General features: G+C 45.6%; 1 protein-coding gene across 4 annotated transcripts in view; it reads left to right on the forward strand.

The window, feature by feature from the left end:
* Myo18b (myosin XVIIIB) overlaps nt 1-15,675 on the forward strand; it is a 278,729-nt gene that overhangs the window by 171,644 nt on the left and 91,410 nt on the right. For all 4 annotated transcript variants that reach the window (XM_033762282.1, XM_010603683.3, XM_010603687.2 and 1 more), the window contains exons 30-33: nt 532-655; nt 1,456-1,656; nt 4,481-4,591; nt 6,258-6,362. In XM_033762282.1, coding sequence (XP_033618173.1) covers nt 532-655; nt 1,456-1,656; nt 4,481-4,591; nt 6,258-6,362 — 541 coding nt within the window. The remainder of the gene's footprint in view (nt 1-531; nt 656-1,455; nt 1,657-4,480; nt 4,592-6,257; nt 6,363-15,675) is intronic.

Below are 15,675 nucleotides of genomic sequence, written 5' to 3' on the forward strand. Positions count from 1 at the left end.
AAACAGAGAATGTGAAATATCACGTCGTGTGTGGAGATGGAAGAGCGACTGTGTATACACATACATTTGTGTGTGTCTGTATGTCCATGTCTGTTTCTGTTTATATTTGTTCATTGGTCTGTGAATTTTAGATACCAAATTTGAGCCCGGTAGAGTTAATGGGTCTTGACAAGCGTTGGAAAACTAGGTAATTTTGTTTTCTCTCTCTATGTAAAATATTTATATAGCTTTATATTAATGTATATTTAGTTTTTGATCAATATGTAGTCTTAGTCTACTTTTGTTTTAATTTTAAAAGGTAGTTGAGATTTTAGTGGTAGTCCGTGTTTTGTGGGCACTCCCTCGAAGCCCTGAATCTCACTGTGTGGCATCCCAGACCCCTACCCACATCGCCAGCCCTACACACAAGCACCAGGCGTCACTCCCCTTGCCTTGTAGCTCTCGGGGAGCTCATCGCCTCTCTCTAGCCCCTCCCCACCCCTGCCTCAGTTTAACCTCTTCAGGCTGTGACCTGTGCTCTCTCCTGGATAGGTTTGACCTGCAGCTGGCCCAGGCCCTGGGGGAGTCCGTGTTTGAGAGGAGCCTCAGGGAGAAAGCGAGCCAGGAGAGCAGCAGTGTGCGGTGGGAGCTGGGCCGGCTGCAGGAGCAGCTGGAGGTGAGCGGGGGGCGAGGACCATGGGGCCATCCGGGCTCTTGGTTGCTGGGTGTCTTGCAGGTGCTGTAGTCAGTGACTGAGCGAACCTCATGTGGGTGTCCTGGTCAGGCATCTAGAGTCATGGTGCCCAGTGTGTCTTAGTAAAACCAGCTGCGGTCGGCAGATTGATAATCAGAACTCTGCAGCTTGATGTCATGATCTTGCTCCAGTCTCTTGCAGGGTCCAAGGTGACTGCCTGGGACATACGAGAGGCTAAGTAGAAAATGAGTTCACTATAGCCCTGCCTTGTCCCTCATAGGCTCTTGTCCAGAGGGATTTTATTAAACCATGACATGGGCTCTTCTCTCAGCTACTCCTTAGCACTTTGTGGCTCACTCTTACCCCAGGGGAACTGTTGCACCCCTTAGCTTGGCATTCACCTCCTTCATGATCTAGCCCGAGTTCTTTACCTCGGGAGCCGGCCTCCATGCTCCAACAGCTCTCTCCCAGCCTTACCGGATGCACGGAGGAGCGCCCTTCCTTCATATGCTGAGATTGAACTCCAGGGGCAATGGCTTGGTCCTCTCCCTGTGCCCTCCAGCACCACCTCCCAGGACCTATCACAGCTGAGCCAAAGAGCAGCCCTTGGTGGGTCCCCCAGGGGGTGCTGTGGGAGCTGTGAAGGGGTGATAGATGTCCCTGAGAAAAGGGGAAAGCGCTGCTCTCTCCAGCAGGCTGCAGAGGCCTCCCTTAGGGAAGGGAGGGCCTGTTCAGGGCACTGCCCCCCATGAAAGTCATCTTTGTCCCCTTTGTTTCCCTAGCAAAAGGATCAAGAGACCTTGAGGCTGAAACAGGAGGTGGAAACGCTGCAGGAGCATAAACGGGAGCTGCTGGCATCTCCCTCTCTAGGGGAAAGTGGTGTGGCTGGCCTGAAGGAGAGGCTGTGGAAGCTGGAATCCAGTGCCCGAGAGCACGAGAAGGTCCAGAACCAGCAGGAAAATACCATCAAGCAGCTGGAGCAGGTGGGAAAGTCCTGGCCAGGGCAACACTCTGCCCCGGGCTGGCTCCAGTGTAGCAAATCCCAGTACGGGCACCTCACTGCACTGCTCCTTATCCTCCTGTGGCTCCCTGCTACCCCAGAACACCTCTCTTCAGTGTGATATTCAGATCCACCTTGATTTAGACCACTCCTGCAGGTCAATGTCACCTCCTCAAGGGAGCTTGTACCTTGCAAACAGCTGCAGCTCCATGCCATGTTCACTTTTCATCTCCTTAGTTGTCCTTTGTAACATCCTCTATCAGATATTGTATTAAAATGTTTTCTTAGAGACTTTCTCTCCCATCGAGGGAAAAGTTTCGAGAAGACAGGCCACTTTGGACCAACTCTGCTTATCAGTGTGTCCTACAGCCTAGAATGAGACCAGGTATGCATTTGTGCTCCATAGGTAACTCCTGACCAAATACGGAACACTTACTGAGCACCGTGTATAAGGCCTGGACTTAAGCTTTCCACACCTGTCTATTGGGAATCTTCGCTAGAACCTTTCTGGGGGAGATGGATCACGCCCACTTTACAGAGGTGGAAGTTGAGGCTCTGAGACACGGAGAAAATAATGAGGGTGTGATTTGAACTTGAGTCATCTGAGCACATCAAGCCTTGAATGCGTGCTGTGTGCAGAGCCCTGAGGAGGAAGGGTGTGAGTCTTGGGAAATACCAGTAGGGAATGGGGTGGGAGTCTCAGGTACTCAGTGTCCGTCACCTTCAGCAAAGGCTGCGTCTACCTCATTCTGAGGAGCACTTGAAGCTGCTTGCAGATGTGTATAGAACAGTGATTCTGAGTTGAACAGTCTGAACTAGAAAACTACAAAGTAAAATAGGCACTGAAGAGGGAGTAGGCACAGTTAATGTGGGATAGAAGAAACATATCTTCTGGAACACTTAATAGATTTAAAATTTCTGGTGGCCAGAGAGAAAAAGGAATGTGAGGGATCTGTTTTTGCTTATCCCCAACATAAACAAAAACAGGTTTTCAAGGAGGCAATGAGATGAGGCTTGGCTCTAAAGACTTTGCTAATGTCAGATTTTGTAAAAGGCATTTTTTTGTTGTTGTTGTTGTTTTTTGAGACAGGGTCTTACTATGTATTGAGACTGACCTGGAACTCACTATGTAGCCCAGGCTGGTCTCAAACTCACAGCAATCCTCCTGCCTCAGCCTCCCAAGTGCTGGGATTACAGGCGTGCGCCACCACGCCTGGCTGTAAGAGGCAATTCTGTTTTAAAAGGCTGCGAATCCCTTATGCAGGAAGATGTAGACAGGCGACATGAATGTGTGAATCAGATCTTGACTGTTTCTTACAGGATGGGGCTTCTGCATGTGCTGGGTATGGAGGGTCAGGGTCAGGGTCAGAGTCTTGGGTGCTGATCAAGGAGCAGTGACTCAGTCAACTGTGTTTATTAGGTCCTTCTGTCAGGCACTGTGGGAATGCTGAGGATGCAGGCATGACCTCCTGAGGGTCGCAGGCCTCCTCAGTGTTATTGGAGCATTGAACTTGGTGACCTACTCTTGGGGGAGAGCTGGAGAGAGGTTGGGAAAGAGGCAAAAAGCCTCTCAACAAATCTGAAAGCTGGGAGTTGACTCAGAATCGATTGGATGAGAGTTCCAGGCGGGGGGAACAGCCCATGCATCAGTCCTGTGGCTGGAAGGTCATGTGACAACTAAGGATCCATCGTATGGTCACATCCAGATAGGGTCATCATCCCCGTGAACTTAGCCAGGTGCCTGCTTGCTCCAGTCTTCGGTCTCCTCCCTGTAGTGAGACATGGAGCCTGTCACACCCCAGGCTCCCTCCAGCCCTGGCCCTGAATCTGAAGATTCATGTAGAGGTAGGATGTCTGTGTAGGGATTTAAGGGACACAAAGCGTAGCTGCCCTGGGCTCTATGAATGAGCGGTTATCTTTGGTGAGCCAAGCATTCAGCAAGCACTTTGGAAAATTGCTTTAACTCTTGAAAATACCACCCCGGCACCACTCACGGCGTGGGAGCAGCGGCACGTGGCGTGGCCTGGGGACTCACAGGTCCGTGCCCCTTCCTAGTCTTCCGCTTTCGCAGCGCAGGAGCAGAGGCCGGCTCCACACTACTCTCCACTGTTGGCTTTCCCACTGCCTCACACTGCACTGTGTTCTTGCGGGTATTTATTCACCACCACACAGCACCCTTCCTCAGGGAATTTTATGTTAGCTTGTATGAGCTGGACACAAATGGTACTGCAGATGTCAGGAGTGTCCAGGAGACAAAAGAAAAAAAAAAAAGGAACAAGAAATATTATATTTACTTGCTCAGCTCCTCATTTTGATCATCTTCCTATAACCTCTGTCATTTTAAGGGAAGGAAGGAGGAAAGATGGCTGACGCTGAAAGTGAGCCTACTTTAAGCTGGGAACTGTTACCAGGGGCTCTGTTGTGACTGTCCAGCCACTAGAGCCCTATAAGGGGGATACTCTCAACAATATACACCCAGATCATGCTCATTTCCCCCTCAACTTAGTTACCTTGTTAGGGACAGCAGCTATGAACTCCTAGAGCAGGTGTGAAGTTAGGGTTCAGCTTAAGAGTACTCAGAAGGGTTTGGAGGCTGCATCTAAATGCTGTGGGAGAGAGAGTGATGGATTCCTGATGTCTGTTCTGACTGCAGGAAGGAAGGGGGCAGCTTTTGGGATTTGTGGGAGTTAATGTGAGCCTCATCCATGCAGGAAAAGTGGACAGTGCAGTGAGGATACCCAGGATGTCCCAGGTGGGCCACAGAGTGGCAGTGGCCATTCTCACCCGTATGTCCTTATTGTCCACAGCTTCGACAGCGGTTTGAACTGGAGATCGAACGGATGAAACAGATGCACCAGAAGGACCGTGAGGACCAAGAGGAGGAGCTGGAAGATGTCCGGCAGTCCTGCCAGAAGCGGGTGTGTACACTGTGGGAGGAGGGCCTGGGGCCTGGGGCCAGGGACAGCTCTTTCTGCAGCCTTCTGGGGACCTTAGCTCCCTCGGTACTTTCAAGGGTCCAGAAGAACCTGGACCTTCCAGAAACTTCTGGAATTGCCCGGCAGAGTCACCCCAAGACCACTACCAGTAGCCCCTCATATATGTGGCTGATGCGTTGAGAGGACTTGTGAGTATCAGTCAGGGCCACCCGTTTCCTTTCCACTCAAACCTTTTCTTACATTTTATCCACGCTCTCTGCCAATGGTCCAAGCACTTTTCCACCTAAAAACCATTGTCACTGCTATTTAAACATTCTTTTGCCTCCCTTTCCCTGTGTATACACCTGCGCATGGGTGTACACATCCACTTGCACTAAGTGAGCTTTCGAAGCCTCCAGTTTTCACTCAGCAGTTGGTCATGGCCTCTGTAAATCCAACATGTGCAGTGGGTTGTGGCTCCTCCCCAGTATTCTGCTCTAATTCGTTTGAATGATCCCATATCACCGGACATTTAGGCTCGCTCTGCTCTCTGTTATTATAACCAATGCTGAGATAAACATGCTTACGGATGACTGACCAGTGCAAGGCAAAGATGAATCCTTGAGGAGAAATTGCCCAAGCGAGACCTTTGGGTGAAGCCTTATTTACCTTTTCTGGCCCGACCCTTCCCTCTCTCTCCCACCTTACCACCATCAGACCTGTGCACACCGGATGGAAATATTCTGTGGACTGCATTGCAGAAAATGGACTCTTGCTCGATATACAGATTTTATGATTTTGAATGTTTTCCAAGATGTGTAGCTTTTTCAGAAAGTCTTCTAAAAACAGACATCGGCAGAGTAATGTCTGTTTCTTCTCCTAAAAGAAAGTGTTGAAGTAAATGAGTCTTCCAACAGTCTGCACGTTTCCCTCGGTGGATCAGGAGACGGAAGCCCCTGTCTCCGCCTGTACTCCTGTGGGGGAAGGGGGCACAGATCATCTCCAGCTTGTTCCAAGAGGGCCTTGGACTGTGGTACATGCCCTGGCCCAGGGATAGGATGAGTTGATGATGTGAGCCGGATCTGTCTGGGGCGTCTCCAGGGACAGATTTATAAAGGGAGAGAGTGAGCAGATGAAGGCATTTTTCTCCTTATGATAGACGCTAACACTGACTTCCCATTGTGGTGGCTGCTCTGTCTGGCCTGTCCCTCACGGTGGCAGAAAGTCGATTTTTAGTAACCTAGGGTGTGCTGTCGCCATCTGGGATGGCCGGAAGACTTGGAGTTAGGAGCAGAACCCTAACACCTCAGCATCACGTGATTTAAGATCATGTACTTTGGATGCTCCCTGGGACTTAGTGTGCCTGTCTGTGAAATGGGGTCAGCAATGCCTCAAGGTGGATGTGGAGGGGATCAAATACTACCGGAGGTAGAGGTCCATTCTGTCGGAGGGCTCCCCGTGACTGACCAGTTCTCCCTCTTGTTGCCTGGCTCCCTAGCCTTTAGGTTCTTGAGTTACCCCTCAGACAGAAGCCCTTCCTTCCACTTGCCAGGGCAGCTTTTGTGGAACAAAGCCACAAGCTCCACCTCTCCCTCCGCCCTCTTTGCCTGTGGGATTGTCCTCCGGGCATTTGATCACCCTGTGCTCCATCTGCTCTGTGTGCCCACAGCTCCGGCAGCTGGAAATGCAGCTGGAGCAGGAGTATGAGGCCAGGCAGATGGTGCTGCATGAGAAGCGAGACTTGGAAGGGTTGATCGGAACCCTGTGCGACCAGGTAAGGCAGAGGCACCGGCCTGCCTCCGTGCTGCTTAGAGATGGCTCGGCGGGAAGCTGGAGGGAGGTCATCCTCCTGCCACCCAGCCTGTCCGCTGGCCTGTCCCGCACTGCCAGAGTGCCTGTTGTCCACCAGTCTCATTGCTGCACATCCTCACCGGCTCCTCAAAGGGGCACCTTCAGGCTCTGGTGCACAGGGCTCTTAGAAGAAACCGTGGAATAGACGTAGTGGGCCCAGTTGCAGGTGGGTGGGTGGAAGCAGTCTTGCTGCCTTCAGGGTCTCTTGGAGTGAGTATAAGGTACGATCCAAAAATAACTGCTGAGGGTGGTGGCGCACACCTGTGATCCCAGCACTGGGGAGGCTGAGGCAGAAGGATTGCTGCGAGTTCAGGGCCAGCCTGGGCTACACAGTGAGACTGTCTCAAGAAACCAAAACCAAAAACCCAGAAACAAAACACAGAACAGACAAACCCCACGATATGCTGAATGTTCAAATTTTACAAACTGTATTACTGTAAAAGACACGTTACCATTATTCCTACTCAAAAATGTCACCCTCGCTTCAAACACCCTTATTCTTGCCGCTTCTGAGGCAGTGCTGAAAGCTTCTTGTGTTGTGCCTACCTCGATGCTCAGAATCAGCATAAAATGCGTACTTTTCATGGTCATTCTGACTTTGGCAAAGAGCCAGGCATCACACAGTGCCAGAGTCCGTGAATACGGTGGACCTGCGCAAACTGTCACATTTATGTGCCTCCCTGCTGGGCGGCAGCTGGCAGCAGCACTGGCCATACTTGGGATCACACCTTGTAAAGACACAGTAGAGAACCTTCCAGAGCAGCTTCAGAAAGTGACAGGAGCAATGGGATAAGTTCAAGGCATAATTGGAGGAGCATTAATGACGACACGTCTTTTATTGTAATGAACTTGTAGCCTGTAAATGCTCATCCTTTATTTCCCTCGTACCTCTCGTAGGCGTCACTTGTTCTGGCAGGGCGAGCATGGACACAGTGCGCTCGGGGGTGGCCTCGTGAGGAGAAACCTTTTGCTGGAAGCAGCCAGGCTTGGTGTCAGCATGTCAGGCACATGGCTGGGCTGTCTGTCTCCATGGTTTTGGGTGGGCTGTTTAACCACTCAGACCTTCTGGAGAAGCAGAGCCTCGCGGGGTTTTTGCCATCGTTGAACACCAGGGGTCTCCTCTGCAGCACTGTGAGCCTTAGAGTGGGACCCCGCTGAGTGGTGAGGCCTGGCCTGTGTGCTGCAGGGTGTCGAGCAGCAGTCCTAGCTTCTCCCCACGCGATGCCGGCAGTGACAGCCACACACGTCTGCAGAGATCGCCAGATGTCCCCTTGGGCAAAATCAGTTCCCTCCTGGTAGAGAGCCGCTGCTAGGCCAGCAGAGTTCAGGGGCAGCCCTGACTTCAGAGTTGGGAGTCATTGCTCCTAAACCCTCAGCATTCCTTTCCCTGCCCAGAGGGGCTGCTGTCTGAAATAGTTTCTCTTGAAGAATCATGGAAGTAGTGTAAGGCATTTGCTCACATGCTTATAATGTCGATTAATTAGTTAGTAATGGCTTTGCTGTTAACCTCCTTCTCACAAGTTGTTGACTTTTTTCAGAAGGGAATGAGGTTGCTTCAAATGGTCATTCAGGCAGCCTGGCCCTGGACCAAATAGATGCTCACTATGTTTTAAAAACTAAATGGAGTGAAGTCGTGTGCTTGAGAGCACGGCTGCCACAGCAGTGTGAGTGAGAGTGAGAAGCTCAGGGAACCAGCAGCAGGGTGGGCACTGGCTTTTTCTGGGTCGTCTGGATTTTTAGCGAGGCACCCGGGACTCTGGAGTTCAGAGTCATTGAATTGCTGCTCCTTCAGTATTCGTGCAAGGCGGCACAGCCAACACCTGCTCTGGAGGGACAGTCAGGAGTTCCTGGGAGAAGTTTGCCCGCACTCAGCCCCTGCGTCTGAGGACGTGGTGTGGGGCGTCTGGTGGGAAGGGGGTCCAGGCCGAGTGAGGGGCGGCTTCGTGGGAGAACCTGTGATAGCTGCGTGTGGCCCTGGGTTCCAGCCCTGGCACTGCAGAAACAAAACAGAAGCAACAAAGACAGTTTTTATAAATACTGCTAAAATCAGTTTTACACAAAGGAAACCTTAGATGCATAAAACAACAACTTTGTGTTAGTCAGCACACTGGAGGCTTTTAATAAACAGTCGCATTGGGTGATGTTAAACATTTGTGTTATGGCCGTTGCCAGCGCCATGGAAAAAAACGTAGGATGAAGAATGTGATTGATGTAAACAAGCACCTAAGGCAACAGAAGTTAACATTTGGTCATGTTTGATTCTCGTGCTTTTGAGGAAGCAAAATCTCTCGAGACCTGCTGGTGGCCCTTGGTGTCCCCTCCTAATCTCATGCTCCCTCCCTGCCTCCCTCCTTCCTTCCCTGCCTTCCTACCCGGAGGAAACTATTGTCCCCAGGGTTGGAGTGTGCAGTTCCCGTGTATATATATATATAGTTAAACTGCAATCACGTACAGTCTGTGTGATTTTGTACTTCGTCCTCCTTTATGCTGTTTTGGAGATTAGTTCATGATAATAATAGGAGTAGCTTGAATGCATTCGTTTACCTGCTAAGTAGTATTACTCTTCTTCTTTGGTGCATGTTTTGTTTGCACCTTAACACACAAGCTGCCTTACATATATGTATGTTACTGTGCACATGACAGTCTCCCCAGGGTGTGTAGCTAGAACAGGAGTCGCTGGCCCCTAGAGATGCACAATATTGGAAGTATTAGTATCACCCAAATGGTCGCCCCGGGTGGTTGTGGGATCTTCTGTGTCCCCAGCAGTGTCTTCTGCATATCCCCGCCACACAGCCTGCTGTAAGACACATGCGGGGTTTCCCAGGTGTGGGGTTTCGAATGGGCCCGCATGTCCCTAGTCACTAGTGGATCCGTGCCCGTGCCGTGTTCTCCGCCGTTGCCTCATGCGGACTGACTGTTTTGTTCCCCTGTGAATGATTTATGATTCTCATACCAGATGCTAATCCCATTTTTGGTAATAGAGCTTGCAGATGTCTTCTGACTATTTCATTTGTTTATAATGTCTTTCACTCACGACAGAGCTTTTAGTACTCATGTCAGTCCATTTTTATGTTTTCTCTATTTTAAGACTGCTTTCCTTGATTGCATGTTTTATCATATTTCTTAAAGTTCTAAAATTTTGCCTTTGATATTATTAGGGCTTTATCTAGATTTTATTTGGGTATGTTGTGTGAGGTAGGAATCCACTTTTCCCAATTGGGATAATCCTCATTTTATTTCATGAATATTTTTTTTCTATAGTTTTTTTTTTTAATTGAGTTTATTGGTACATTTAGGGATACAGTACAGTTACATTCATTGTTGGGATCATGTACCTTTACATGGCAAGTCTTGATTCTCATTTTGTTCCCCTTACCTCTGCCCTCCCTTCACCCCCTCCTCCCCTCCCCATCTACAAACACTTTATTTTCATCTTTTCATTCTCTCACATTTTTTTCTTTTCCCTTTTTGTTCTTCCCCTACGTATCACACCTTCCCTACACCTTTAGCTCCTTTCCTCCCATTTCTAAATGTCAGTAATCTTATTAGAATCTTATGCATTGTTGCAGAATATTCACACCAGGGAAACTATTCGGTATTTACACATGTGGGCCTTATTTATTTCACTTAGGAGTATATCTTCAATATGTATCCATTTTCCTATGAATGAATCTATTCTCTCGCTCTTTATGGCTGAGTAATATTCCATTTTATAGAAAAACCACAACTTCTTTATCCAGTTTCCAACGGATGGGCAAATAGGTTGTTTCCAAGATTTAGCTATTACAAACTGTGCCGCTATAAACATGGGTGCACATACTTCTCTGTGATATGATTCTTTCAGTTCTCTTGGAAAGATACCCAACAGAGGGATGGCTGGGTCAAATGGAACCTCCAGTCCAAGCTCTTTGAGGTATCTCCATATTGATTTCCATAGTGGTTGCACTAGTCTGCACTCCCACCAACAATGGAGGAGGGTTCCTTTCTCCCCACAACCCCGCCAACATTTGTTATTGTGTGATTTCTTGATAGCAGCCATTCTTTGTGGGGTGAGGTGGAATCTTAGTGTTGTTTTCATCTGCATCTCTCGAATGACCAGTGATGTGGAACATTTTTTCATATATTTTCTTGCTGCTTTCACTTCTTTGTACTAGAAAAAAGAATCCAAAAATTCATTTGGAACCACAAGAGACCTAGAATAGCAAAAGCCATTATAGGCAACAGTCACATGGCACCAGGTGTAACAATTCCCAATTTGAAACTATACTACAAAGCCACTGTGATAAAATCAGCATGGTACTGGCAAAGAAATAGGCCTGAGGATCAATGGAACAGACTGGAAGACACAAAAACAAATGCAGATGTACTCAGCTACCTCATCTTCGACAAAGGAGCTCACCATCCTCAGTGGAGGAAAGATAGCCTCTTTAATAAATGGTGTTGGAAAAACTGGATATCAACCTGTCACAGATTAAAATTAGACCCTTATCTTTCGCCATGCACTAAATTAAAATCCAAATGGATTAAAGATCTAAATATTAAAACAGAAACATTAAACTTGCTGGAAAGTAAGTTAGGCAGAACTCTGGAAGACATTGGTATAGGAAAAGACTTTATGAACAAATCCTCAGTAGCACGGGAACTAGCAGAAAGAATCAACAACTGGGATCTCATCTTACTAAAAAGCTTCTGTACTTCAAAAGAAACCATTAGCAGAACTAAGAGACAACCTACAATGTGGGAAAAAATTTTTACCAGCTGCACCTCAGACAAAGGACTATTATCAAGGATATATAAAGAACTCAAAACAATCAGTCCCCCCAAATATAAAGACCCGATCCAAAAATGGGCATCCGAAATGAACAGACATTTTTTTCTATAGTTTTAATTCCTCTGTGTGTGTGTGTATTGCCTCCCTACTCTAGTTCATTGGCTCATATGTTTCTTCCTGTACAATGTGGTTGTCCTTTTATTTATTTGTAAGACTGGGATTGAACCCAGAACCACGTGCATGCGAGGCAAGTACTCTACCATTGAACCATACTGCATCGTATACTTTTTTTTCTTTTTCTTTTGGTATCAGGGATGAAACTCTGGTCCTTGCACTTGCGAGGCAGGTGGCGGAACCACTGTGCTAAATCCCTGGTCCTTGCATCATGTACTTTTTTTGGGGGGGACCAAGGATTGAACTCGGGTACTTGCACTTGCAAGGCAGGCCACCAAACTACTGAGCTAAATCCCCGACCCCTGCATTATGTACTTTTAATGGTTTGGTTTCATAACTGACAGAGCAGCTTGCCTTGTTAGTCTTTAAGTTGACTTGTCTTCCTGGTCTTTTAATCTTTTAAAGGTTCCATGGGCTGACGGGTTAGCTCAGCAGCAGAACCCTTTCCTACCATGTAGGAGATCCTGGGTTGGATCCCCAGCACCACACACACACACATACACACACACACACACACACACACAAATACACTCTTTAACAAAACCTGATGTGACTTTCATTGGAAAATCATTAATTTGTCAGTTATTGGGAACAATTGACTTTTTAAATTAAGCCATGATATTATTGATGTGCCATCTCTTCCTTTTTTCTTATTGTATTCAGTAATATTTCCTTATTAAAAATAAGTCTTATACTTTGTTGTTAGATTTACTTTTAGAAAGCATATAGTTTCTATAGCTGTTATGACTGGCATTTTTCTATATTCTGTTTTTCACGTAGTTCTTGTAGTGCATGAAAGGACTATTGGTTGTACTGATTTTATTCATTTTATGTGCAGAAGATTTTATGAAGTCACTATTTTAATATTTTACCTGTAGATTCTTTTTATTATTTTTACATTTATAATTTAGTGTTTAAAATAACAGTAATATTGCCTCTTGTCCATAAATTGGGGTAAGAGAGAAGCTTCAATTTCAAGGAAATGTTTTATATATTTTTTTCTTGCCTGATTGCATGGGCTTGGGCTTCCCCTATAAGGTTGAATAGTGGAGACGGCTGGCCTCATTTCCGCATTCCTTTCTCCCCCGCCCCCCGCCCCAGTACTGGGGATTGAATCTCCGGTCCATGTGCTTGCAAAGCAGGTACTGGAACCACTCAGCTAAATCCCCAGCCCTCATTTCCTCATTCTGGACCTCTTAGTTCTGCTTCTGAGTTTTATCATGTATCTGTTTGCTGTGTCAAGTTAGATCACTCTTTTCCTCTTGTAGTTTTCTAATATTTAACAAAGGTTTACTGAATGTTTTCATATGCTTTTTATGCAATTGTTAATTGTGTATGACTGGTCTCCTTCATTCATTAATACAGTGTATTATATTTAAAATATTGCAATATATCCTGACATATCTCGCAAGTAAATCTTACTTAGTCTCGTGCATTTTAATATATTGCTGTATTGCTTTGCTAATTATTTTAGGACTTTGGAAAACAGAATCATAAATAAGAGGGTTTAAAATTTTCTTTACTTACAATGTATTTGTCCAGGGCTGAGCTAACCTCATGTGTTTACAATTATATTTGAATTTTTTAAAAAATAAAACTTGAGACATGTAGCTCTTGAAAACTGAAAATAATTAGCATGTAAACCCATTTGGGGCTAATTTCTCTTGGGGAAAAGATAAATATTTGCTATCTCAAAGTGCTGTAATCACAAGTGGGCACAAATATAGATATTTTTCTCTTCCTTAAGGAGTTAATGACTACTTCTAGTCATTAACTTTTACTTTCATATAGGCTGACAGACTATTTTCATATGATTTAAAAAATTCTATTGTATCAGATTATTGCCTTTTAAAAATCACAATATTATTTACTTTTGTGTAGAGATTTGTCTGTGAATCCTATAAAAGCACCAGTTTTTCCCTATCACTGTTTCGGTTAGTCTTTTGTTCTATTTTTTGATTTTCTTTTGTTTCTGTTTCCTTTTCCATTAAATCTTTTGTTACATTAGTATTTTGTTCTAGTTTCAATGTTGAAATTTTTAATGCACGTTCACTGTTTCCGATCGGTTAAAATTCCTTAGATGCCTATAAAACTATTTTTAAATTAAAAATGTGTGTATTTAAGATGATACACTCCCTTTGCATTCTGCGTCAGTGCCACCCTTACAGCCTAAGAACTTGGTCGTATCTTTTTTCCACTTGCAAATTATTTATAAATTGCATTTCAAGTTTACTAATATTTGGAATTAACTTTTCATGTTAATTTTTAAGTTAATGACATTTTAGGTAGAGAACATGCTGGAATGCCTAAAATTTTTCTTTGCAATTGTTGTGATCTCTTTGTTTTCCCAGTTTATGGTCAGGCTCAGCAAGCCACTTCTGGAAAAGGATGTCAGTGCTTATGAGGTGTGAGGTTCTATACATACAAATAGATCGAGCTTTTAAATTTTAATTTGAATATGACATGCAAATGTAAAATTATAAACCATAAAGGAAAGGTTTAATAGCCATCTTTTTTTGAAAAAAAAATCACCTCTTATTAGCTTTCAATGTTATTTGCTTAAGCCATTGCTAAGAGATTCCTTTGACATTCTTTTTTTTTTGTGGTACCGGGGATCGAACTCAGGACCTTGAGCTTGTGAGGCAGGCAGCGACTCTGTTGAGCTAAATCCCAGCCCTTGACATTCTTAGCGTATAGTGCATATACTTAAGTATATATGTACAGCGAGAAGGCAGGTGATGTGCCAGGGCCGTATTGGTACCAAGTGGCTATGAAAGGATTTGAACCCAGGCGATTCAGCATTATAAGTCTGTGACCATGCTTGTAAAGTTCCTAATCTGATGTGAATTTTCCAACTTTTGTTGATAGTTATAGTTTCTCTACATACATTATGCGGCCACATATTTAGGTGCATTGAAGTTACATATTGCTTTATTTATTTGGCAGACTGGTGACTATATGCTGTCTCTCTTTTCACTTAGTTTGCCTGTAAGATCTTTCTTATCCATTTATCCAATTTACCTTTATCATAAATGTTGAAACAGTTGAGGTTTGAATATAGCTTCCTACAAAAACACTAAACATCATTTTTTGTTCACCATCTTTATCCAGATTTGAATCTTTGTGCTGCAAACTGGGAACTCTCGGCGTGACTTTTATTTCCCTTTCACCTAGTGAGCTCCCCTCCTCTCACCGTTCATTATGAAGAGAAGGATGACTTGGTCTGAGATTTAGTTGCGAATTTTTGTTTGCAGAGCTCCCCCTGAAAGAGACACAATGCCAGCAGTGTCAAGCACTCTCTGGCAGCGAAGGTTAGAGAGTTGGAGCCATTCCTGCCGTGTGGTCAGTGCCAACATGAGGGACTGTTCCTCATGCCAGTTTCCTCCACAAGAGAATCAGAGGCACTGTAGGGTCAGATGTGGATATAGGATGGGCGCAAAGCGCACTGCTGGAGGGTTATTACGGTAATGCAGAGCTGCTCTTGAGAGTAAACGGGTCTGGGCTCCGGTATCAGCTCCACTGAGCACTTCATAAGCCTGATTACAATGCTGAAACGCCTGGGTTCAAATCCCTTCCCAGCCACTTGGTACCAGTATGGCCCTGCAGATCATGGGCCTTCTAGCTGTACCTCTGTGTCCTGCACTCTATTCTTAAGCAAGTGACCTGGATAACTTCTCGCAACCTGCACACCATCACGGCAACTCCCCAGCACCCCTGCTTCTGCTCATGCGGTGCCTTCCAGCACCTCTTCTTGGGAGGAGTGGTCATAGCGCTTCCACATCTCTTCCCACCCATCTCGTCAACAACAGGGTGATAGTCTTCTGTGCCTTAAGGCACTTAGAAAAATTTAAAAAGCAAAACCTATCCCGCTCATCTGATGTCTTACTAAAAAGTCCTCTTTTCAGCCTAGAAATCTGAGTTCATATCCCCGTTCTGCCACTTAATTGCTGCGAGCTCTTGAGCAAGTGACTTACTCCTGTCTGCTGTAAAACAGGAGTGGTCCACACCTCATCGAGTCATTGTCATTTTAAATGTATCACTGTCCATAAATGTTTAGAACAGTCCCAGAAACTTAGAATTCTCTCTACAAATGCAAACCATTGCTACTTTTACAAAGGCAGTAATAATAATGATGTCTATTTTTAAATGATTGTCACAGGAGTTAAATGTAATAACGTGACAGAGAGCTTGGCACAATGCCCAGCTCTCAGTTCAGTTCAGCAGATGTGTGTGTGTGTGTGTGTGTGTGTGTGTGTGTGTATTAGACCAGCATTTTAATTTACCAAAGCAA

This window comes from Fukomys damarensis, unplaced genomic scaffold (genome assembly GCF_012274545.1).
Source record: "Fukomys damarensis isolate Sample0158 unplaced genomic scaffold, DMR_v1.0_HiC HiC_scaffold_12, whole genome shotgun sequence".
Taxonomy (NCBI): domain Eukaryota; kingdom Metazoa; phylum Chordata; class Mammalia; order Rodentia; family Bathyergidae; genus Fukomys; species Fukomys damarensis.